A 25,089-nucleotide genomic window follows, 5' to 3' on the forward strand; every position below is an offset into this window, starting at 1 on the left:
GTATATAGGGTGACAATCTTGTCATAGCTAGGCTTCTGTTGGAATTCCATGTAGCTTATAAACTCATGGTTTACTAATGCCTTTTAAAGGGGCTCTATCATTGGGAAAAGTCATTTTTAGCTAAGCACATACTTGCATAGCCTTTAGAGAGGCTATTCCACACCTACCTTTTTAGTATGTAAACTGCCTCAGTGGTTTCTGAATAAGTCCGTTTTTATTAGGTGTGGAATAGCCTTTCTAAAGGCTATTCAAGGACGTGATTACCGGTAGTTAAAAATGACTTTTCCCAGTGATAGAGCCCCTTTAAACGGCCTTTTGGTTTTAAGTTAAAAACTGCTCCCTTTTTATACCCCTTTTGTATATTTTTAACTCATGAACTTCTTTGCCCTATAGGCAGTTGTGTGAGTACTGCCGTGTCAGCCAAGACTGGGTCCACGACCTTAGGGCCATGACATTATACTGTGTGGAGGTGCCACTGTGGGACATTATACAGTGTGAAGGGGATGCTATGGGATGTTATACTGTAAAGAGGCAAAACTATGATACATTATACTGTGTTGTGGGCCTGCTATGGGATATTACACAGTCTTGGGGACACTTTACAATTTATAGTGTGTGTAAATGTGGAACTGTACTGTTTGTCCGAGAATTGTCAGAATTGGTACTCTTCACCTAAATCCTATCAGAAGCATTACCATTATGATGGCTGTCCATGTGGTTGGATGAATTTGTACAACAGTGCAGATAAGTTGTCTTTTGTTCTCTCCTTTAGCTTTAGTGAAACATATAACAAATGCCCTTATGTCATCCTGGTGACAGAACAGTAATGTAATGCACTGTAACACTTTCATATGATGCCAGCAGTTGTCAAGTATATATGATAAGGTGCTCATCTTCAGTTGTATTTACATTTTTGCTTCTGTTTTATAAATTATTCATATTTATTAACCTGTTTAGTTTATAGTATTTAGAGAATTAATATTTTCATATTTTCTGATATAGATATCATATCCCAAACATAACGTAAATCTAGTGTACAAAACTGTCTACTTACTGTTCTTCACACTTTACAGCTGATCGCAAGGGGGTGCTGGGTCTCTGACCCCCCTAGATCTGTTAGTGATGACCTAAGTTTGTGCTGTATTAATCTCCTCCTTCCTAACTTACTAATGGTAGTTGTTGTCTACCTTATTGCTGATGCAGCGGACCTGCAAACACTGGTGACTGTTTCTATAAGCCTGATAGCTCACATTACTTTTACCATTCTTCTTTACTACCATTTCAACTGTAACCTCTGGAAAATTGTACAGCTCTCCATTTTACAAACCATAACATTTACTTGTTAAAACTTGACTTATCCTTTCACGCTTAGCACCATAATAGTACGACATTTCCATGTTGCAGGCACAGCAGCTGTGTCTGCGTTTCCACAGGTATAATTGACATGCTGTGACTCTCAAAAACCGCTTGCGTTTTTGAAAATGCAGCTTTTCCGCTAGATATTTTTTCTGCAATGTGTGGAGGGGATTAGCCAGAATCCCATTCACTTTGCAGGTACTGTCAGTCACTGCATTTTTGCAATGTGGGGCTTCAGCCTTAAAGCACTCCAAATCCATCAGCTTAACACCTCAGATGTTGTGATCAATAATGATCACAGCATTTGGACGGTTTGGGGACAAGATTGACCCCCTTCCTTATTCCCTCTCTGTTCCCCCACAATGAGATTGAAAGGCCCAAGGGCTTGTCACAGCAGCCAGGAGGCCAATCCAAGGACCCCTGGCTGCCTCTCCCTATAACACACAGGGAATCAACTTACTTCAGTACAGAAGTATTGCAGTACATTGTACAGGGTACTAAGAGATCCCAGATTCATGTCATCTTATGGGACAGTAGAAAAAAAAAAAGTGTAACAGTGTTAAAAATAAAAAAACTTGTACACACTGGAATGCCTAATCTATTTGTTTTATTTTATTAGCTTACACAAGTTTGCACTATCCAAAAATAATACCATTTCCTCTGTGCAGTGGGCCTTCTCAAAAAAAAAAAAAAAAAAAATGTCCAGATTATTGCACCTCACCTTCCGCAAAAATAGCAAAGGATCCACATTGCAGAAACACAGCTTTTATTTATTTATTTTTTTTGTTGTTGTACATTTTGCTGCGTTTTTTTTTTTTTTTTTTTTCCCCCAGGCAGAGCCAGGAGTGACTTGAAAAGGAATGGAGAATATAAAGGAAACTCTTAGACGGTTCACGTTTTTAAAATCCACTCCTGACTTTGGCTCAACAAAATGCAGCAAAATCTGCAATACAAAACGCTGTGTTTCTGCAACATGGACCCTTAGCCTATAAAAACTTGTACATACCAAAAAACTGAAATAATAAAAACAACAACAATGCCACCACATAGTTCAGTCAACAAAACAGTAAAAAAAAAAAAGGTTCTGAACATCAGAATACTGTGCCCCTGGCAAATTTATTTTTAAATTTTTTTTATTTTGATTTAATAAAAGCTGTAAAATATAATAAGACCTATATATATATATATATATATATATATATATATATATATATATATATATATATAATCTATATCTGTATTCATGACGACTCTGGACAAAGTTGCCATGTCATTTTTTTCTTTTTTAATGCAGATTGAACTCTGTAGAAACTCTGGGGTTTTTTTTTAAAGCCAAACCAAGGAGTGGCTACAACAGACATGGGAAATATTTTTTTTGCATACAAAAAACAACAAGAAAGATAGCAGATCTTCCGCAACATGGAGCCTTAGCATTGAATTTGCACACTGATGTGCAAATCTTCAGGGTGTTGTAGATCAATTGGGGTACACAATTCCAATCAGTTGCAAATTTTATCATTTTTTAAGTTGAGCAATGTATGTAGATTGTGAAATTCTTTAACTGGATGACATTTTTCTAGAAATCGAACAATAAGATTGAGTTATGTTCAGTAGCTTTGTAAACTTATGCTGCTCTTGTTCTGCATTTAGCTCCATGCTTCATATACCATTCATTTTATATTTGATGTTTAATTTTGACTAACCAAGTGTGTTATTGCCAACTGTTATATTGTATCTGTGAGAAAATGATTCAAGATATAGTAGTTAAAGGGAATGTCTCATGTATTTGGTTTCAGTTTCATCAATAAGAGAAGGCATAGAAGAGAAATAATGTGTTTGTTAAATGTCAAAACAAATAAAACTCCAGAACGTCTTCTTGGGGTGGTCACAATGGAGGCAGACCAGTATGGCAGCTCAAATTAATGGGAGTCAATTGGCAGTCAAAAATGTCATAGATTATTACATCCTCCAGGAAGTGATGGAGGGAAACTTCCCCCACCCCAAAGAACAAAAAGTCACAGGGTGGGTGCGTACAGAGTCTTATGTGTCTGCATTATTGCTATGTCTCCTTGTCTAGACCTCCAACAGTACAATAGAGTGATCATTGATTCACCCACCCACTGTTGGTAATGAGATAATTTTAATGAGACTATGCACATTAGATGCAAGTCATCCCTGAGGCCTTGGACTGCTATCCAATGTGTCTCAGGGTGTCCAAGCTCACCTCCAAAAGCCAGTATGAGGGAAAGCAGGGTTAAGTTTATATTAAAGTTCTTCTGCCTTTATTCCGCACAGCTGACAAGTGAGCTACAGAAAATAGGAAATGTCATCCTATTGTGACTGCTCACAAGATTTTATTTATGTGGCAAAACACATAAAGAAATAGGTTTAGAATAATATTAAAAAGTTATTCAATTTTTTTATGATGCATTCCCTTTAAAAAAAATTTAGGTTGAAGCAAATGTATGTATTGTATGTTTAACTTTATAGACATTATATATTGTAAATGTAACAAAATGTAGAATGGATCTGTAGTTTGTATTCTTTCAACTCAGGCAGCAATAACTACAGAACACAGCACAGCTTTTACAGCTGACATCACTATGAAGTAGATCATATCACAATTTTACTAGGGAAGTAACAGTCTGCATTGTTCAGAACTAGCCAAGTATATATTGTTGCCTGGCTGCTATACATGATATAAAAGTATCCCATACATTTTCTCTCTTTTGAAAGGGTTAATATTGTGTGCCTTAAGAAAGAATTACTCTAAGAATCAGACTAAACTCACGGCAGAAACAAATGGTGACATCCATGCACAGATACTGTACCTTCAGATAGGTGATTTTATTATTTATCATATACGGACAGACATATGGAGGTGTATGCTTATAAAACTGGCTATGTTTTCCACACACTACAAGCTAATCTAGGTTTTTTGTTGCACTTTTCCCAAACCACAGAATGTTCTATCTTTGGACTATATAGCACATTAACATTAGCAGCATGGCAACTAATAACACATGTATTTGAGATGTGGTATAATGCATTTAGGAAAAAAAAAAATAAAAGAAGTCTATGACTACCTATAATGCAGACCAGAAAGCAAGATGAGCTCATTTTCCATTTCTGACCATCTTGACAAGTGTGTTCAGGTAAGTACAGAACAGCTGTACAGAGTGACTGTTCTGTGTCGTGCCTGCTCAGTGTCGGTAACACCCTGCACCAATTGGCAACTAAAAATACCAAAGGGAGCCTATCACTAAAGCTCAGCATATCATCTCAGCACTTCAGAAAGGTAGATTACAGTCCCATGGCAGTGTGCGCAAACCAAGGGGGGCATCAGTGTATCATCCTTCTCCATCAACTCCATTGGAGGGTTCCCTTCCCATATCGATGAGTCAGATTAGGTCTTCTCTATAATTATCACAACGGAGCATTGGACCCCCATCAGGAAAGTCTCGGCCTGCACACACGGTTTTACACTTGTGAATCAGTGTCTCCGTTGCGGCAATGTCACTAGTTTTGTCGATATGTATGTGAGCTCTTTGGAGCAACTAGAGTAAGCCTCTACCCCTCCTTCCTTCCTCTGACTAACAGAGCCAACCAGTGTATACCTAATCTCGCCTGGCCTGGAGTTCTGTCGCACTCACCGCTGCGCATATTCTTGGCACATGTAATGTGCATCATTAGTTTGAACACCAAGGAGCAAAGCCTTGGCAGTTTATATCATGTGTCAGCGATGATATAGTGGGTAAAAATGACTCTAGAGAAATGTGTAGGATCTTAATATTTTCAGCTCGCAATTGGTACAGGGTTTTGTAGACATTGAACAGGCAAAGACCTCTGTACAGCTGCTCTGCCCTTACCTGGACACACTGCTCAAGAGCCTGAAAGAGTCAGGAATGGACAATGAACCATGAACCACCTCTGTCCTTTCCATCCTTCAAGGTGCCATGACACTGATCCTCTATCTAGGCTCCCCACTGTCAGGTGGGTGATCCTGTGCTGGGACACACAGGGACAGCTCGCCTAACAGTAAAGAGCATAAATGATTACTCAGGAATGGTGGGGGCTCAAGAAAATCGTCCACCATGTGCTGGGATTAGTGGAGCTGCACCTATTGAAGGATGAGTTTGAGTTGAATGAGGTGGTGATACGTCCTCTTTTAATTCTCTTATGTCACACAGCTCAAGGATTTGAGAATCGGAAGCTTAATTTAAAGTACACATTTTTCTTAGCAAAAAAATAAGAAAGTAACCTATTTTATGTAAGGATGAGGAGGCCAAAGCCTCACACAAGAGAATCATGGTAACAAGTAGCAATATTTTTCCAGTTACATAGTATTTATATGAAAACACAAAATGAGTTATATGGATTGTTACCTATATCTCTATAGGACAATGTCCATAAATGTATGTAGTATGGACATGGTTTACAAAGTTAGCGATTCACTGCTATGAGCTTTATAATTTGCTTTGCAGTTTATTTTTCATAATATCCCAAATTTATGACTCAAAGAAAGTCAAGACCAGTTATAAATTCTGAAAACTGTTTAGGTCTCTCATGTTGCATTAGCTTTGAATATTTTTATCTTTTTTAGCATGGAATGCAAGGATCCTTCATCTAACGCTTTACACATTTCCAGATTCCTCGTCACATGTTTATTTTGCTTTTCTTTTTGACCCTTCTTTCCATCTTGCCATCCTCACGCTTCTCTTTTTCCTTGTCGCTTGTTGTGGGCCACTTTCCTCTAGAATGCCTGGAAGACCACGAGGTCGCCCAGCTGCTGCGTCGCTTTTCTTCTGACTACCCTCAGTCTCGGAACATCTGTCTGGATGGGGCCATGGCCCACCACCTGCACCAATGCTACTACCATCTTCGTCTCTTCAAGAACTGGCTGATATCGGGCCAGGACGATTTGGAGTGCCTCTACGGTACTGCACGCTTGCCACTGTGCCTTCAGCTATGGGGGCAAAGACAGTTCTGCTGTCTGCTTTATGGAATGCAAAGTGCGCTGAGAAATATTCAGATGCCCGTAGCACAAAGCAAGCATATAAATGTCTGTTTGGTCATTAACCTACCTTTATTACCTCAGTGTTCTTTTCCAGTGGTTTGCTTCCTGTGCATTTTTGTGTTGCATTCAGTCATATTACTTCTCAAGTTCCCAGTATGCACGTGAGAGCTTTGCTTGGTTGCTGTGTTTGTAATGAAAGATTGAGACTAGCATTTATTTTACATTTAACAACAAAAATGTGAAATACAAGTGTAAGCCAAAACACAGTTGAACTCTGCATATAAAAACTAGCATGGATACAGATTGGAACAATTACCCAAATGCAACCAGTCATGTTTCAGTTTTCATTAGAACAAGCAAAACCTCATCCAATTCTTCACTGTGAACAACTGTTCAAGTGCACTTCATATACTGGGCTTGGTATATAGCATGAATAGTGATGACAATTAAAGAGATAAGGATTCAGGGTAAATGGCCACAATCATTAAACAAACCTCATCAATAATCTGGTTTTCAGTTGGTGTCAGACACTTAAAGCCACAAATGTAATCTTAAAGGGGCTCTATCAGCAAAATTATGCTAATAGAGCCCCACATATGCGTGAATAGCCTTTAAAAAGGCTATTCAGGCACCGTAAATGTAATTTTAAATCCCCGTCCCGTTTTAAAATAAAAGCATAAAAACATATATGCAAATCTTACCGAACGTGCATCGGGGGCGGTGATGCACGGTGCCGCGTCATCTTCGAGCACGCCTACCTCTTCTTTCTTCTTGGAGCGACGCCCTCTGGTCCCGTCTCTTCTGCCGGCTTCCTATTGGTCTTCTTCCAGCTTGAGGTCTTCAAATCCCGCGCCTGTGTAGTAGCGCTTCCCTCCGGAGCGCTACTGCGCAGGCTCACTCGACATTTTATTCAATGGCAGTTCGCGAGCGTGCAATACGCTCGTGTAGTTCTACGGGGACTGGCAAGTGAGCCTGTGCAGTAGTGCTCCGGAGGGAAGCGCTACTACGCAGGCGTGGGATTTGAAGACCAGAAGACGGAAAAAGACACGGAACCAGAGGGCATCACTACAAGAAGACAGAAGAGGCAGGCGTGCCCGAAGCTGACGTCACACCGTGCATCCCCGCCCATGGTGCGTGTTCAGGTACGATTAGCATATATGTTTTAATGCTTTTATTTAAAAACAGGACCAGAATTTAATGTAACATTTACGGTGCCTGAATAGCCTATCCTCTCAATAGATTTGTTTGAGTGAAGCTGAGTATGGAGACGATACTAGAAGGAGGAGAGTAGCCTAATAAGTGGTGAAGGAAACTTTAAAAAAAAAAAAAAGTTAGAGTTTCTTAAATTTAGGACTAAATGAACTATTAGGCTTGATTTACACTAGCACTGTTTTAATAGGATCAGTACAACATACTGAAAAGTTATAGAATGATAGATGCAGAGGATGCACCTTCTTTTGACATCCATCTGCATTCACAATAATGTTAAAAAGAAAGCTTAGAAGCTTTCATCATGTGCGTAGAACATTCTCCTCCATCTGAAAAGTTAATTAAAAAAAAAAAAAAAAACACTGAAGAAAGCTTCCATATTACTTTAAAGGATTGTCCGGGATAACTGGAAATCTCTACACTAATCTAAACATCCTCCCCCCTCCTACTTTATAGATAACCTAATTAATAAAAAAAAAAATGTTTAATTATCCGTATCCCTGGTGTGGTTATGTGACCGCCCCAGGGTCAAATGGTGATGGTCCATTTTCCCATTTACGGAAATGGATCATCACTACTACTTCCCCTCCACCCCATCCACTTCATCATGCTTCTTCCTGCGGGATGGCTCCTTCCTTGGCTTCTTTTCTTATTGCCGGTGCTTGTCCCAGCGCTGATCTGCGCACTTCTGCTGATAATGCACCTCTACTGCACAGCTCCTGCGCAGTAGAGGTGGATCATCGCTGCAGAGAACAGAGCAGCGATGGAGAAGAGTGCATGCCATCTCACAGGAAGGTTTGGAGGGTTGGAGGTTGGACTTGGTAGGTAGGATAGAGAGACAGGGAGCGGCTGTGAGGGAGGGAGAGAGGTTGGCGGTAGCTAGTGTGGAAGTTGCATAGCAGGAAGCTGAAGCAGGTAAATGCAGGAGCTCCCAGAGACACCCAGAAATTACTGAAACCATGGCTAAAGGTATATGGGTGTATTTATTAACCCATTAATACCTGGAACAGACATTAAAAAAAAAACTGCCCAGAAAACTCCATTAATTCTAAAGGGTGTCTCTCCGCACTCCCAGTACTTTGTAGTGCTCCTTATACACATTCCAAATGTGCCTTTTTTTTATTAAGCATTGCAGCTCCATTATCAAGAAAAATCACAGTGTTATTCATATTCAAATTAGGTAAAAAGGTCCAATATCCAAAGGGACGTTTGGAAAGTGTGTAAAGAGCAATACAAGGTACTGTCATTACTTTGATTATTGCTGACAAACTCCTTTTAATATTACTTTGCGTGTAGACTGATGCAAATCTAGGGTGATCCATCTGTATCTGTCATTCTATTACTCTTTCAGGCTAGGGTCACAATACCGCTCGCTATACGTTCAGGGTTTCTGCCTTTGAACCCGCTTTAAAAATGGAGAGAAAAGTCCTGCAGCAGGACCTGGCTGAACCTGGAGGACTCCATTATTTTTTTTTTTTTTTTAATTTCTCTCCCAAAGAATAGAGAGCCGATCACTGTGAACCTTGCGTCAGTCTGTTTTTCTGATCCTATGTCAGATCAGAACAATAAACCAAATAGTGCTAATGTAAACCTAGCCTTACTAGTAGGATTGTATCAGCTTTTATTATGAGCAATGTCACTTGCAGACCTTTCTACAACTCTCCCACCCATCAGAATGGGGTTTTCAGAAATCCACACATATGCAGCAAAAGCAACCCTTCCCAAGTGTAGAACTCACTTTGTCATACAAATTTATGCATCACATTTGCTGATGGTAAATATACCCTTATATTCCCACTAGTTTTATATAAGGTATCATTTTCTCAAGCTGGTATGGGAATTCTAAACATGTCATGTACAGTCCGATGCTTATGCCACTGTTATCTTTGTGATATGTGCCTAAGGCTGCATGTACACGACCATGTGCAGTGTATGGGTCAGTATAAACTGTACGGATGATACATGGATTGATATTCATATGTCATCTGTGATTTTCATGGACCCATACATTGAAGTGAGGGTATGTTCACACAGAGTTTTTTGCAGGCGGATTCCATCTCAAAATATGGCTGCAAAAATATGGGGCAACATGGCGGCTCACTGGTTAGCACTGCAGCCTTGCCGCGCTGGAGTACTGGGTTCGAATCCTGACAGGAACAACATCTGCAAGGAGTTTGTATGTTCTCCCTGTGTTTACATAGATTTCCTCCCATGCTACAAAGACATACTGATAGGGGAAAAAATGTACATTGTGATCCCTATATGGGGCTCACAATCTACATTTAAAAAAAAAATCTGGCTGCAAAAATGTCTGCCATTCACTTCAATGGGAGTCACTCCCCTTTTTTTTTTTTCCCCCGCTAGCGATTTTACAATTAGTGGGAAAAAGAATCGGCGAGGCCTATCGTCCCATGGATTCCGCAGCTGGGTAGGTCGCGGCTCGAGACTCCATCCTGATTAGGCCCAATCATTCGAGCCTAATCAAGAGCGTGATTTTGATGCAATGCATAGGCATCCAGTTGTGGCTAGCCACACAGAAAAGTCACATAGCGGAAAAGGTTTCCACCGTGTGAACATAACCCTTAATGGACCTAGCTGCAAATGTCCACAAGTATACCACCTGCTCCATATTTTGCTACAGCTTGGACACAGAACTGCAATACGGTCGTTTACATGTGGCCTTGTAGTATTTTAACTGGTTGAAAAATTATAATAGCATTGTAAGTAAGTTACATAGAAACTGATGGTGGTTTATTATTTAAAGAATATATTTTTTGTTAGATATTTTATACAGATGCATTAGCGATATCTACAGTACATGGTTTTAAAGTTTAAAACAAAATATTTTAGTGGATATGTACAGATGGCTATTAAATGGTAAATTCTGTCATAAGGTCAGTATTTAATTCCAAAATAGATTAAATTTTAGATTGTTGGAAATAACACTTTTGTAAATTAGTATAATTTGTAAAATACTATAACTCAATGTAGTTAATGTCCGAGGAAATTGATTTTTCTTATTGTTTTTTATTAATACTGTAATTTAGTAAAATTTTAATATATAACAGTTTTAAGTGTTTTCTCTGACACTGGGTCTGTCTGAGCTTAAATATAGTTGATCTGTAAACTTTTTGAACAAATCTATTTTTAAGGGGTTGTCTCCTGTTTGTCTCAAGTTGTAGGGTGATCATCTGATCATTGTAGTTCCAAGCACAGCAAACAGTAGTTTTTTTTCTGGGGTAAGTTGCATTCAGCAAGACATATAGTATTACATGGCAGCCATTCCATGTCATCTCTTGCAGAATATATTTTTTGCCCTAGCTCAAAGTGGGGGGTATTGAAAGGAAGACCCCCTCCTTTATGACAACCAAACGCATTTAGACAAGGTTGTCATCTGAAACTACCTTTTTTACCCTTGTATTCCTTTTTATCATTTTTTTTTTTTTATTTTATTCAACTTGTAACCCTATCATAATGGGTGTGGTTGTTGATCATAAAGCTAAAGCTGGTCATACAGTTGGTTTTACTGTTCCTGTAATCTACATTATAATAAATCTCTGTAAAGAGCCTCCCTGGCAGTAACATTCCCTGAAGTTCTAGTTCTTTCTAAAGGTCCTAGTCAGTTTACAATATCCACTGTACTAATGTTCAGTAAAGCTATGCATCTCTGCGGTCCTGATATGACTGATGAGGGTGGGTCTCATGTATCAGCAACAATATTGGGAACATAGCAATTACCATTCTCGTGCCTTAGTGAGAACCAATGGAAAGAGTTACGATCGAAACATGCCCTGTCAATCTTTCCACCAACAAGAGTCAATGAACGTTGCCTCTTACCATTCATTTTCTTGCTTTGTCCTGCACTGAGAAGCCACCATATCGGTGGTGACTGCTACAAAGAGTAAAGCTTCATCGGGTGTTCTGATATTCTGTGCTGTTACAATATTTATAGAGTAGATCTTATAAAATATTGAAACACTCTATGGCCTGCATTCTTAGTCGTGTACATGAAGCCTTAGGGTACTGTCATTAATTATTGAGTATATATAAGGTGCTACAACTGTCCTAGGATGAGACAGGAGAATTTAGGCAGAATACAGCTAAAAAGCTTACTGTAAATAGAGCTCAAATACATATTGCAGGACCTTTATTTTTCAAACAGGGCTAATAGTAGTATATGGATAGCCCCACACAAAACTGACTCTGACTTTGGTGGTTTGGGAACCACTCTTTGAGAGTATTATCTAACATCTCTGCATGGCCAACTGTGGGCTTCTGTTTGGGGACACACAATTCAAATACTGAAATGGTTATTGATCAGTCTTCATGTTCTCATTCCAATACTGTGTGCCCTTCATATCTGGACCTCATTTATTAAAGCTGTCTAAGGTTGAGGCCCCATGTTGTGGAAAAAGAGCTTTTCCTTCGCAGATTTTGCTGTTTTTTGTTTTGTTTTTTTATCCAAAACAAAGAATGGCTATAAAAGGAATGGAAAATATATAGGGAGCTCTTATACTTCTCCCTTCTGCTCAATCCACACTAAGCTTTGGCTAAAAAAAAAAAAAAAAAAAGCTGCGTTTCTACAATGTGGGGCCTTAGCCTAAAAGAAAATTTGGTCTCACTGCCCATAATATCCAATTACAGCTTATTTCTGATTGCTTGCCGTGGGCAACAATTCAAAATTTTCTTCTAAATTGTTTTGATAAATGGATTCCAAAGGTGGTGTGTGTGTGCGCTAAGAGTATGAAAATTAGGCTCCCCACTAAGAAATAGAAGGGCCGATTAGTGTGAGTTTTGCTTATTGTTAGTGATTATATTGCCCCTATTTTAGTTACTAGCAGTTAGGCCGCCAAATAGAAAGTGCTGCTCATTATTGAAATTTGTGAGGAATAAATGGTTAAGTTAAAGGAGGCCATAAAATGTTAACCCCCAATAGACACATTAAAGGGGTTGGCCACTTTCAGACCAATATTGACAAACTTGCAATAAAAAGATATACAATTTTCCAATATACTTTCTGTATCAATTCCTCACGGTTTTCTAGATTTCTGCTTGCTGTCTTTCATTCTGTTACTTCTAGAGGATAAAACTCTGACCATGGTCATGTGATTTACGGTCCATGGTCATGTGATGAGCACACAGGTGTACAGCTGATTACCAGGCAGATGTCTGATTATTGTGCTGTGACTATAACGAGCGGCACCTGTGTACCCATCACATGACCATGGACCGTAAATCACATGACCATGGTCAGAGCTTTATCCTCTAGAAGTAACAGAATGAATGACAGCAAGCAGAGATCTAGAAAACTGTGAGGAATTGATACAGAAAGTATATTGGAAAACTGTATATCTTTTTATTGTACGTTTGTCAATATTGGTCTGAAAGTGGTCAACCCCTTTAAGGAAAGGAGATTACTCCTACAAGAGAACTTCGTCCTTTACTTAATTTCTTTTTTGGGCATTCTGAAGAAGTAACCGGTCCATTTGATCCCAAATAAGGCTCATACTATAGGACACAAACACTCTTCAGAATATTCCATAAATCTAAAATATTTCTTCATGATTGTCCACATAAGTGTATTTAAGAAAAATATCAATAACTTAGAAAGGCTTGGGGACCTGTCCCCAAATAGGATATTCTAGCCAAGTGGGCAGTAATACTGTATGACTTACAGTAAGCAGAGACCCCACCCCCAGAAAAACCACATGACCAGAAGTCACAATAACGCCTGTAAACGCATCTTGTGTATATTAATATGCATGAGACGCTTCCATATTTCAGCACAATTGCACCTCAATAAATTAGAATATCTTCAAAAAGTTTTTTTTGTAATTCACTTGAAAATGTGAAAGCCATATATTATATTGTCATTACAAACAGAGTGAACTTTTTCAAGTGTTTATTTCTGTTAATGTTGATGATTATTGCTTACAGCCAATTAGAAAATTATATAAGACCAACTGTAAAACAATTATTTAACACAGAAATGTTGGCTAAATGAAAATTGTGTCCAGTAAATGCCTTCAATGCTTTGTCGGGGCTCTTTTTCCGTGAATGACTACATCAATGTGGCATGGAGGGGATTAGCCTGTGACACTGCAGAGCTGTTATAGAAGCCCAGGTTGTATGATAGGAGCCTTCAGCTTGTCTGCATTGGTGGGTTTGGGGTCTCTCATCTTCCTCTTGACAATACCACATAGATTCTCTATGGGGTTAAAGGGGTTGTCCCATCACAAGGATCCTATCCATACTGCTTGTTAATGTGAATGTAAGACTTTTCCTAAATACACTGCTTCAGCAAAACTGCTTTGTGTGTCCACTATCTTACTTTATTCATTTTTTTGTGGCCACAGCCCTGACCTAGCTGCTCCTGAGTCAAATGATGTATCTGCTGCTCTCAGGGGGGAGGGAGGAGGGGCTAAGTGCACGGGAGCGAGCCTGTGTATCTAGCTATTCCTGTGTCTACACCATGTGACCTAGGTCCTGCACTCAGATAGAGGAGAGGAGCTGCTTTCATTTCTTCTGTTCTCCCAGTTATCAGGCTAGCTAATTCAATTGTGTTCATTATGGCAGAGACAGGCAGTGTCTGTATGTAACACAGAATGGAGTTGCTGCTGCCTGTACTTCATAGTTCAATGTGGGTGGGCGGAGTTACACACGAATTTGGGGGCGGGGCTAAACGGCAGGTTGCCTGTGAAACCCCGCCCACCAAATGATGCAAGAAACCAGGAAGAAAGAAGATTTTACAAGAGTGAAGACTGCTGAGTATGTGAGGTGGGAATACCCCTTTAAGGTCAGGTGAGTTTGCTGGCCAATCAATAACCACAGTGATACTGTGGTTATTAAACCAGGTATTGGTACTTTTGGCAGTGTGGATAGGGGCCAAGCCCTGTTGGAAAATGAAAATTCCATCTCCAAAAAGCTTGTCGGCAGAAGGAAGCATGAAGTGCTGTAGAATTTCCTGGTAGACTGTTGCGCTGACTTTGGCCTTGATAATACACAGTGAAGCTACACCAGAAGATGACTTGGCTCCCCAAACCATCAGTGATTGTGGAAACTTCACACTAGACCTCAAGCAGCTTGGATTGTGTACAGCGGCCTCTCCACTCTTCCTCCAGACTCTGGGACCTTCCAAATGAAGTGCAAAATTCACTTTCATCTGAAAACAACACCTTTGACCACTGAGAAACAGTCCAGTTCTTTCTCTCCTTGGCTCAGGTAAGACGCTTCTAGTGTTGTCATGAGTGGCTTGACACATGGAATGCGACACTTGTAGCCCATGTCCTGGATAGGTCTGTGGTGGCTCTTGAAGCACTGACTCCAGCAGCAGTCAACTCCTTGTGAATCTCCCCCAAATTCTTGAATGGCCTTTTCTTAACAATTCTATCAAGGCTGTGGTTATCCTGGTTACTTGTGCACCTTTTCCTACCAAACTTTTTTTCTTTCCACTGAACTTTCCATCCAGCTTTTGGACATCTGTCAAGTCAACAGTCTTCCTCATGATTGTGTCACCCACTGAACTAGAGTAAGGGTAAGGCCCCATGTTGCAGAAACGCAGCTTTTTTTTGTTGTAGATTTTGCTGCTTTTTTGAGCCAAAGCCAGGATTGGATTGAGCAGAAGGGAGAAGTGTAAGAACTTCCTGTATATTTGCCTCTGTAGCCATGCTTGTCTGTGGCTCAAAAAACTGCCGTAAAACCTGCAACAAAAGCTGCGTTTCCGCAACGTGAAGCCTCAGCCTAAGGGACTTTTTTAAACACTTAGGAAGCCTTTGCAGATTTTTTGGGTTAATTATTCTAATTTTCTTACAGCCAGGGAAAACCCAAAAGTCATCATCAACATTAACATAAATAAACAATTGAAAGAGTTCACTGTTTGTAATGACTCAGTATAATAATATGTTTCACTCTTTCATTTGAATTACTAAAAAAAAAAATAACTTTTTGATGATATTCTAATTTATTGATATGTATTTGTAAGTTCAGTCCTCCACATTCAGTGCAACCCCTTGCAGACATTGGTGGTGCTGTTTATAATATAGCGCTCACTCTGCTTATAACTATTGAGTCTCTGCAAGGAAGTAACATTTTTAATGCCCACAACCAGAGTCCTCTCTGATCGTGGGCCTTTAGTATATCTGGGATCCCCCTATACCACTTCCATGTCCACCTCTACCCAGTCACACCATTCCCATAGATGCTGATGCGGCAAGATCGTGGGAGCAGTTCAGTGTCTGACAGTTGAGAGCCTTATGAAGACCTGTCTTAAGAATATAACTATTAAGCTTTGACTATGGTCAGCTTCAATAGTTAGTGATTTATACCATAGAATGCCGGACAGTAGTATTGTAGTCTGTTTCAAGCAATCTAATGTGTTGGAGATAAGAAAAAACAAGTTTTTTTAAAAAAATATTACAAAAATTCAAGTTAAACTCTTTTTCTATAGAACACAAATAAAGCTAAAAAAACAAATTGGCCATCCTCACATCCAAAAGTGCCTAAAAAAAAAAGAAAAATAGGTGATCAAAACGTCAGCCATTTCTTAGTATGGTATAAATAAAGACAAAATTTGATGCCATAAAAAGATGTCTTGCACAGCTCTGTACACAGAAACATAAATAAGTTGCTGGTGTTAGGATATGGTAACTAAAATAATTTATTGCAGTTTTCAAACTTTTGGGTTTTGGTATTAAAACATGACAAACACTATAGCAATTTGGCATTGCTGAGACTGTGCCGACGCAAAGAATGTAAGTAACAAGTCATTTTTAGCACAAAGTGAAAGCCATAAAAATGAAACCCTAAATTTTCTATTTATACATAGAAGACTGTTATAATAGTGGTTTCCCTGCTTAAATAGCAACCTCTTAGCATTATTAAGACTACATATGATTTATTGCCATTACTGCGAACTTCATACTCCTCTGTGTATAAGAAGAGTATTTCTATTCCTCTAGAAAAAGTATATTGCGGTTTGGATAAACTAAACACCGAAATACTCAGGTGATGCCATTGGGCCTTTCAGACCTGAAGACAGGTCCTCTTTAAGTGTCCTAAGGTTGCCCATGAAGTAAGGAACTTTTAAGTCATTATGACTCCTTAAAGGGGCTCTATCAGCAAAATCATGCTGATAGAGCCCCACATATGCGTGCATAGCCTTTAAAAAGGCTATTCAGGCACCGTAAATGTTAAATTAAACTACCTCCCCGTTTTAAAATAATAACTTAAAAAAGAATGTTCTCTACTTACGGAACGTGCACCCTGGGCGGGCATTCAGGGTGCGCCGTCTTCTTCTTCCCCGCCTCTTCTTCCTCTGACGTCTTCGGGTCCCGTCCTCCTCCGGCGCTTGCTCGTGGACACTGATAAAAAAAAAAAAAATAGCCCGGGCGCATGCGCAGTAGTACGCAGCTTCTACTACGGCTACTGCGCATGCGCCCAGGCAATTTTTTTTTTTTTATCAGTGTCCGCGAGCAAGCGCCGGAGGAGGACGGGACCCGAAGACGTCAGAGGAAGAAGAGGCGGGGAAGAAGAAGACGGCGCACCCTGAATGCCCGCCCAGGGTGCACGTTCCGTAAGTAGAGCACATTCTTTTTTAAGTTATTTTAAAACGGGGGGGTAGTTTAATTTAACATTTACGGTGCCTGAATAGCCTTTTTAAAGGCTATGCACGCATATGTGGGGCTCTATCAGCATGATTTTGCTTATAGAGCCCCTTTAAAGATTTTGGGACTAGAGATGGGTGAACTGATTTGTACCAAGCCGTATTCAACACGAATATTCCAAATTGTTAAGTTTTGTAAAATGGAGATTTGTTTTGGGAGAACTAAAATGGCCACCACATTATACTCTGTGGTCTCTTATAATGGGGGAAGGCCCAATGGAGGTAACAAAAATATTAATAAACGAATATTCCTACTCGCCTTCCATTACACTTTTGGGCCTCCATGCATTTCCTGGTACTCTCCTGTGACTTCAAGTGTCCAGGGTCACCACCGACGCCTGTGATTAGGCGATCAGCAGTCACATGGGCACGCCGGCCGTCGTGGCATCATGATACTCAATGTACCCGTCACTACTACACTTCCAGAGCCCAATTAGTAGTGACCTCAGACGCATGACGTCACAGGAGAGCACCAGATGTCACCAAGGAGGCAGAGACAGAGCGCTGGACACCAAAGGAGGCCCAGAAGAGGTAATGAAAGGTGAGTATATGTGTGTGTGTGTGTGTGTGTGTGTGTGTGTGTATATATATATATATATATATATATATATATATATATATATATATATATATATATATATATATATATATTATTAGTTTTAAAAGAAAAACCTCCTGTGGACCTCCATCTATTATACCCTGGGATCTAAAGAAACCCCAGAGTATAATATTGTCACTTTCACTTTGACATAACTTTGGCTGTGTTTGCTTACAGAGCTAGAAATTGGATTGACCGGTTTCTAGAAGCCCTGAGAGTATTATACACTATGTTTTAAGCCATTTTAAGGTATGGTTTGTACCAGTCTAATTCAGCCCGAAACAAATCTCAGACCTGAGACACTCAAACCTGAAATTAAACAAATCAAATTGAGAGGTTTGCCCATCTCTACTTGTGATCTGACTCTCCCAAACCAGAGACTACCATCATTAGACAGTTTGATCTGCACATGGAAATCCAGGATCTTGCAAAATATACAGGGAAAGTATACCAGATACATCCAAAAGTTAACAGATATAAAGTAGTCAGCTGAAATTTTTGCAGGAGCCTTATGAAATATCTGAATATGAATGGGGGTTTATCCATAAATGTACATCCTCCTATTATAATGGTTTCCCTGCATGCTGGAAAGCATGCTATAGCTACATCTAAAAAATAGTAAGGTGAGCATGCTGAAGAGAGTAGTATATACTTATGTGAAGTCTATTGGTGTAATGATCTGCTACATTTCTATACAGACATGCTAACATTTGTAGTTTGTTTTTTTCTGTTTTTCTTACAGGATTTGAGGGCTGTTCAATGGTTCCTACCATCTACCCACTGGAGACTCTTCACAACGCATTGTCTCTCAAACAAGTCAGCGAGTTCTTAACAGACACATGTAAAAAGTTTGCAGAGGCTCATTCAAGAGGATCATCGGGTATAGTACATTGAAACTGTTGCTGGACAGGCTTTTCAGGGAGCGATGTACGTAGTATTATACAGTGTATAATAACTTATCAAACGATACATTTCTCATTATACATATTTATATATACGGAATCCATATGTATTCCTGAAAATATTATTGGTTTTCATTAGTAAAACATAACAAAAGCAAAATAAATTTGATATTACAGTAATTATATCGAACCACTGAAGAAAGTTAATATACTGTGAAAACAATACCCAAAAAGAATAGCAAGATTGCAGGGTTGCTGGATCGTGCTTCACTTCCATGCTTAATATGACCTTGGATAATAATATCGACTCCAAGTCGCATCTCTGTTACAGCTCTGTAATCTTTATCATTTGTGCCATTATATCGGCAGGATGCGACTCCATGAATCGCCATGCAGGAGGAGATGTTTACCTGCCTCACAGAATTCTTTCTTCATCATCACTTCCTTTAAGACATCGCTCAGAGAGGCCTCCTTGGTGTAAGTACTTTTTGTGTATATGGTACTGGATAAATATTGTGTGAAAAAGTGAGATAAAATCTGTATGTATTTCTGCTACTCCACAAATTGGACATCAATGTCAGCTGGACAGCGATCCGACATCAGTACACCTGCGGTCAGCTGTTAGTAGTGTTCACGGCACTTGAGCAATCGCCGATTCTGCTTCATAGACCCTTGACATCATGTTCATGAGTGAATTGAAGAGGACTGGGCTACAGTACTAAAGACACTTGCAATACAATGTATTTTGTTGTGCTTTGTAAGCAGTGATGGGTGTCGGACCCCCAAAATCTGGTGGTGTTGTTCTATCTAATAGATAGTTCTAATAAATAAAAGTTTTAACAGTTTTAAGCAGGACCTTTCATGTCTTCATGAGGACACGGTTTTATATACTGCTAGAAAGCAGGCAGTGCACTGACTTCAGCTCACTGTCAGCTTTCCCAATATGTGCCCCGATGCTGAGGATATGGGGATATTAAATGCACCGCTTGAAGGACATTTCTCACAACTCAGTGTCATGGGAGATATCAGTGCAGAAATTAACGGCACTGATATCTCTAGCACCAGGGCACATTCAGCACACTGCTTTCTAGTGGTATATAAAATGCATATTCATGAGGACGTGAAAGATCTTTAAAGAATTACTGCACAAAAGTTCTCACATGTTGTACTGATGTCAGAAGTTTTGATTGCTGGAAGTCTGAGGAGGATCTTGAGGATCAGAGGAGGTCATCTGGGTTTTATTACTGAAATTATAGGAGGAAAAATTTGGACTTGATTTCTGATGGATCTGCGCCAGATGGACGACCGGCACAGATATGAGTTTAGCCTTAGTTGTTAACTCTGGCCATTACAAAATGTGCAGAGCTGTGCCTTTTCCAGAGAGCTGCAGCCACTTACATTTCAGCAATTGATCCTTGGGGTTTTGGGAGTCAAATCCTCAATGATTTGATGTCCTATCCTAAGGATAAATTCATAGATGGTTTAACTCCACCAAAATTACATTGAGTGTGTTCACACAGAGGAATTTGCCGCGGATTTGGGGGAGGATTTTGCCCCTGGATCCAAAGCAGATTCCTCCCAGAATCCACCTCCCATTGTTTTCAATGGGAAGCAGAAATCACTGCAGAAAAAGGAAGCTTCCTGCTCGATCTCACCGCAGAATCCTCTGGTGATCCGTGGCTCGAGACTCCCTGCTGATTCGGCCCATTCATCCAGGCCTAATCAGTAGCAGGATCCTGCGAAGGAATGCTGATGCAATGCCAGCGGCAGAAAATAAAGAAGAATTCCTCTTCATTTTCCGCCGTGTGAACAGACCCTAACAATTCACTGAAATGAGTGGAGTTAAATGATATGTATGCTTTAAGGAAGAGAATAAGGTTGAGGAATCAGTCCGGGAATTATAGATGGCTCAATACATTCACAACCAAGAATTATCGGGGTCATTATTTTTCCTGCCTATTTATGCAGTGTGGAACACTTTATCAATTTTAATACATATCAAATAAAAGTTAATTTTTATTTTATCATACCATATTTCAGTGACTTGCTATCCTAAGTATAGGATATTAATATTGAACTCCAGTAAAATTGTAACAAAAATCTGTTGTTATCATTAACAGACAGCAGCGGTCCATCCAGCACCGTATCAAGTGCAGGACCTTCATCTCCAACCGCTATAGACCTTTCAGCACGTTTCAACTTCAATGAAAAGTCACTAACTGAAGAGCAGGGAAGAAAGTTGAATCTTGAAAATGATAACACTGCCAACAGTCAAGACATTGGACATGAGACACCTCCAGCTGAAGATTCTCCAAATAATGACCCATTGGGTCTGTCACCACTGCCGCCTTGTGACATGCCTGACGCACCACAGCCATGCGAAGAAGATGAGACTGGTATTGAAACAGTACCTTCAGGTGAAGATTTACTTGCAAATGACAACGCTACAGAGGAGACAACATCTGCGACATGGAACGTGGACTCTGATGATCCAACACTTCAGCGATCAGCCCTGAATGAGCAACTATTAGAGTTATCTATACATGGTCAGGAAACCTCGCTGTAGATCCTACTAGTGGCATTTATCAGGCCTAATGTGGCTCAAACAGTAGTGACTTTTTTCATTGTCATAAATAAAATGACGGACTTTAGATTATTACAATAACATCTTATTTTCATTGGCTCAAAAACAGGTGCCTAGGACATCCTCAAGGGGCTTACTGAATGTGCTCGATGAACAAGTGTTGGAATCCTTTCTGGATCAGCACCGGATCTTTGGCTCTAGTAAATTCACTGATTTATTTCTAAGCTGCTGAGAATGTTTTTTTACAGGGAGTACAATTCTGCTGGCTTTTACCCATAAGATCCTGGACAATGAACCCTCAACTCCAGATTTACCATCCTACGGTCAGATGTCTTGGACTTCACCTGATCACAATAAACTCTTTACTTAAGGACTACTTGCAACATGTACGCTTAAGTAGAAGCTGTTTGGTTGCATTCTACTTCGAAGATGTTTGCAGTCTGATGTAGCTGAATTCTTTGCTATTCTTCCTTTCACTGAACGGTTTAGACTTTTTTGCTCAGACTTTGCACCATTGAAAATCATGACGGATGACTTGTAGATGAATGTGGAAGAATACAATGCCATACTGAAGAGCGTCTGACCTACATCTTCAGCTCCACCTATAACCTACTCATTCTTACTAAGCGGGTGATTGAGAAGATATTTTTTGATGAAGACTTCCTAAGTACCTTTGTAGCGAATGAGGACAATCCATTTATTTATTAACCTTTTATTTTTATATTCATCTATTTTCATTAGTATTCTCTATATATTGACTTGTACACCCTGGCGATGCTGGTAATGACGGTACGTCCACCATATGTCACCAGCGATGAATAACTGTAAGCTAAAACCTGATTATTTAAGGAAATATTGATTACAATTTTGAAACTACTGAATATTTTTGGGCTTTTTTCAGATACTATTTACTCTAGGACAGCATTAATGGTATTGTACCTTGCCAAGTACAATACTCACTCTCTACTTGTGAACACTCTAGTCCGATAAGGCATCTTCAAGTTGGAATTAGTTTCCTAGTGTTTAGTGTCAGTAACTTTAAGGATTCTGAACTATTGTTCGGAAAATGCATCGTCACTGAGCTATTACATCATACACTATTTGCAATTTTTGCTCTTGTGGTCAGGAATGATTGTTCCAGAAATATGTTAAAGGGGTATTCCCATCTTAGACATTTTGTAGCATATCCACAGGAAATGCTGCAAATTTCTTAGTTTGGGTCACAACTGTGGAACTCGCCGGCATCTTCAATACGGGAGTCCCTGGACTCTCTTGTCTTATCTGCGAATGGAAAGATGGAGGTGGTCACTCACTCCTGACTGTCTCCATTCACTTCTGTGGGAACTCCTAAAACATGAGTACACTTAAAAACTCCCAAAGAAATGGATAGAAAGAACTCTCCATCTACAGCAGCAATGGCATTTGAGGAAACAGAAGTGGGCCCTCTTCTAGAGATAGATGTAGATCCCAGAGGTCCTTTGGATATGCCATAAATATCTAAAATAGGAAACCCCTTTTTATATGCTGGTATATATGAGTAGGCATGTTATATCTGCAGGTCCTCACTGTTGGTAGGTAAAACAGCCAAACCAAACTATGATACTGTATGGCACATCCGAGACCTATAGCTATAATATGCAGGTTGACTCTCCTACATCTGTACATCAGCATAAGCGAACTGATCTGCTTAAAAAAAATTAAATGCAGTGGCTGAATTTCATTTCCTCTTCCTACTTTGGTAGGCTTTATGTAGAATATACTGCCAGGCGTCCTTTTGGACGCTAAGAGATTTATACTAGAGCAGATATGGCTTCTTATTTTGTATATTGAATGGTCTTTACAGGGTGCATTTTAGTCCTGACGAATACTTGAAAACCACTACTGGGCAAGATTTTTTTTTCTTGCATATAGTTCACAGTCTACATATTCAACAATATTTAGGTGCCAAAAGACTAACAATGATAATCGTTTTCTATTTTCTTAAGTATTACAAGAAAAAGTAATCTAATACACTCAATGAAAACCCAAAGTGGAATGTAATCTGAAACCGTATTAACGGAATACTAGTCTAAGCGTTCTATGAGAGGATGGATACACTTACTAGAATGCATCCTGTGCTGTTATACTTGATCATAGATTATGGCTACCGGTTTTGATGTACTGAGATTTGCTTTTCTAAACCTATAGGTACATTTTTCTAATCTAATTATTATTTTTTTTAAATGACTAATTTATTGTAAAACTAGAATATAAATATTAAAAAATTCTAAGTAATCAAAGAAAGCAAATAAAAACTTTTAACAAAACCGGAAGCCCTAATAGCAGTTGGAGAGAGTTTTATTGTATCAGAGGTTGAAGAGAAAATGCTATTTTTAAAATAATCTATTACAATTTAAATGAATAAATCTATAATATAATATATATAAAGTTTATGTAGAAACAGCTGTCTGATGTCTGTCTCCATACCCTATGGACCATGTTACCACTGTGCTGAATACCTGGCGTTTGTGTCTGCTTTGTATTTGTGATCAGTAGGCTTTATGTATACATATGCTGGGCGCTCAGACTGTACGCATTGTAGGGGTTTTTTTGTGGGCAAGTACGCTCTAAATCGTCATTTCATGTTGTGATGATCTTTATAATTGTTGTTTCGCTGCAGTGTGTATAAGTTGTATGGGACATGGCTTTTCTGTGTCGTATACCTGCCTGTTGTGACCGTACACAATAGGATTTTTTATTAGAAAGGAGGGTCATTTTAAGGATACGGAATAACTTGCACCTTTCTAAGATAACATCATTTGTCTTTGTTAATATACATTTTGCGCACAAAACAATGCATCTGACAACATAAGGGAATTTCTTAAGATATGGAAAAATCCATCCAACACTTATATTTAAGACTGAGCATTGTAAACTGGCAACGTTTCTGCCATTAGTCAGGTTTAGGCATTTCTTTATGTAAGAGCTGTAGTAATAATGGTGCTGCGCTGCAGTGTATAAAAGGAAGGGTATGGATAGGTTCACACCACCATCATTAATGTCCATTGGTCTCATCCGTCATCCGTTTTAAGGGTGAATTCACACTGAGTAAACGCTAGCTTATTCTGAACGTAAAACACGTTCAGAATAAGCGGCGTCTAAAGCAGCTCCATTCATTTCTATGGGAGCGGGGATACGAGCGCTCCCCATAGAAATGAATGGGCTGCTTCTTTCACTCCGTGCAGTCCCATTGAAGTGAATGGGGAGTGCTGGCGTGTACGCTCCGGCATGAGCAGAGCTTGCCGTATACGCCGGCACTCCCCATTCACTTCAATGGGACTGCACGGAGTGAAAGAAGCAGCCCATTCATTTCTATGGGGAGCGCTCGTATCCCCGCTCCCATAGAAATGAATGGAGCTGCTTTAGACGCCGCTTATTCTGAACGTGTTTTACGTTCAGAATAAGCTAGCGTTTACTCAGTGTGAATTCACCCTAAAGTTGCCTAGAATATCCTTCTATTGAAAAAATAGTGCAAGCAACAATAGACTTATCACACACTGTTATGTTTGTTCTGATCACATACTTACCATACACTAAATTTAAGGACCACAAAGTGACCACTTTAGTGAATTGTTGTTTAAGTGCACAATTCAATAGTGGTTATTAAATCAGGGTTTCTTTGGTATAAAGATGTATAAGTTTATATACTATTGTGAATCACTGCACTGGACAACTGTTGCCCATAACCATATATATTTTGTAATGCCCAGAACCTCCTATTAA

General features: G+C 39.4%; 1 protein-coding gene across 9 annotated transcripts in view; it reads left to right on the forward strand.

Moving 5' to 3' along the window:
• PPIP5K1 (diphosphoinositol pentakisphosphate kinase 1) overlaps window positions 1–24,439 on the forward strand; it is a 118,192-nt gene extending 93,753 nt beyond the window's left edge. For 5 of the 9 annotated variants that reach the window (XM_075273365.1, XM_075273366.1, XM_075273362.1 and 2 more), the window contains 4 exons: window positions 6,114–6,293; window positions 18,584–18,721; window positions 19,113–19,220; window positions 20,864–24,439. In XM_075273365.1, the coding sequence (XP_075129466.1) occupies window positions 6,114–6,293; window positions 18,584–18,721; window positions 19,113–19,220; window positions 20,864–21,309 (872 nt within the window). In that variant the 3' untranslated portion in view covers window positions 21,310–24,439. The remainder of the gene's footprint in view (window positions 1–6,113; window positions 6,294–18,583; window positions 18,722–19,112; window positions 19,221–20,863) is intronic. The other 4 variants (XM_075273367.1, XM_075273368.1, XM_075273369.1 and 1 more) reach the window with 1 other exon arrangement.
• Window positions 24,440–25,089: the final 650 nt, after the last annotated feature.

The sequence above is a fragment of the Leptodactylus fuscus genome, chromosome 5 (genome assembly GCF_031893055.1).
Source record: "Leptodactylus fuscus isolate aLepFus1 chromosome 5, aLepFus1.hap2, whole genome shotgun sequence".
NCBI lineage: Eukaryota > Metazoa > Chordata > Amphibia > Anura > Leptodactylidae > Leptodactylus > Leptodactylus fuscus.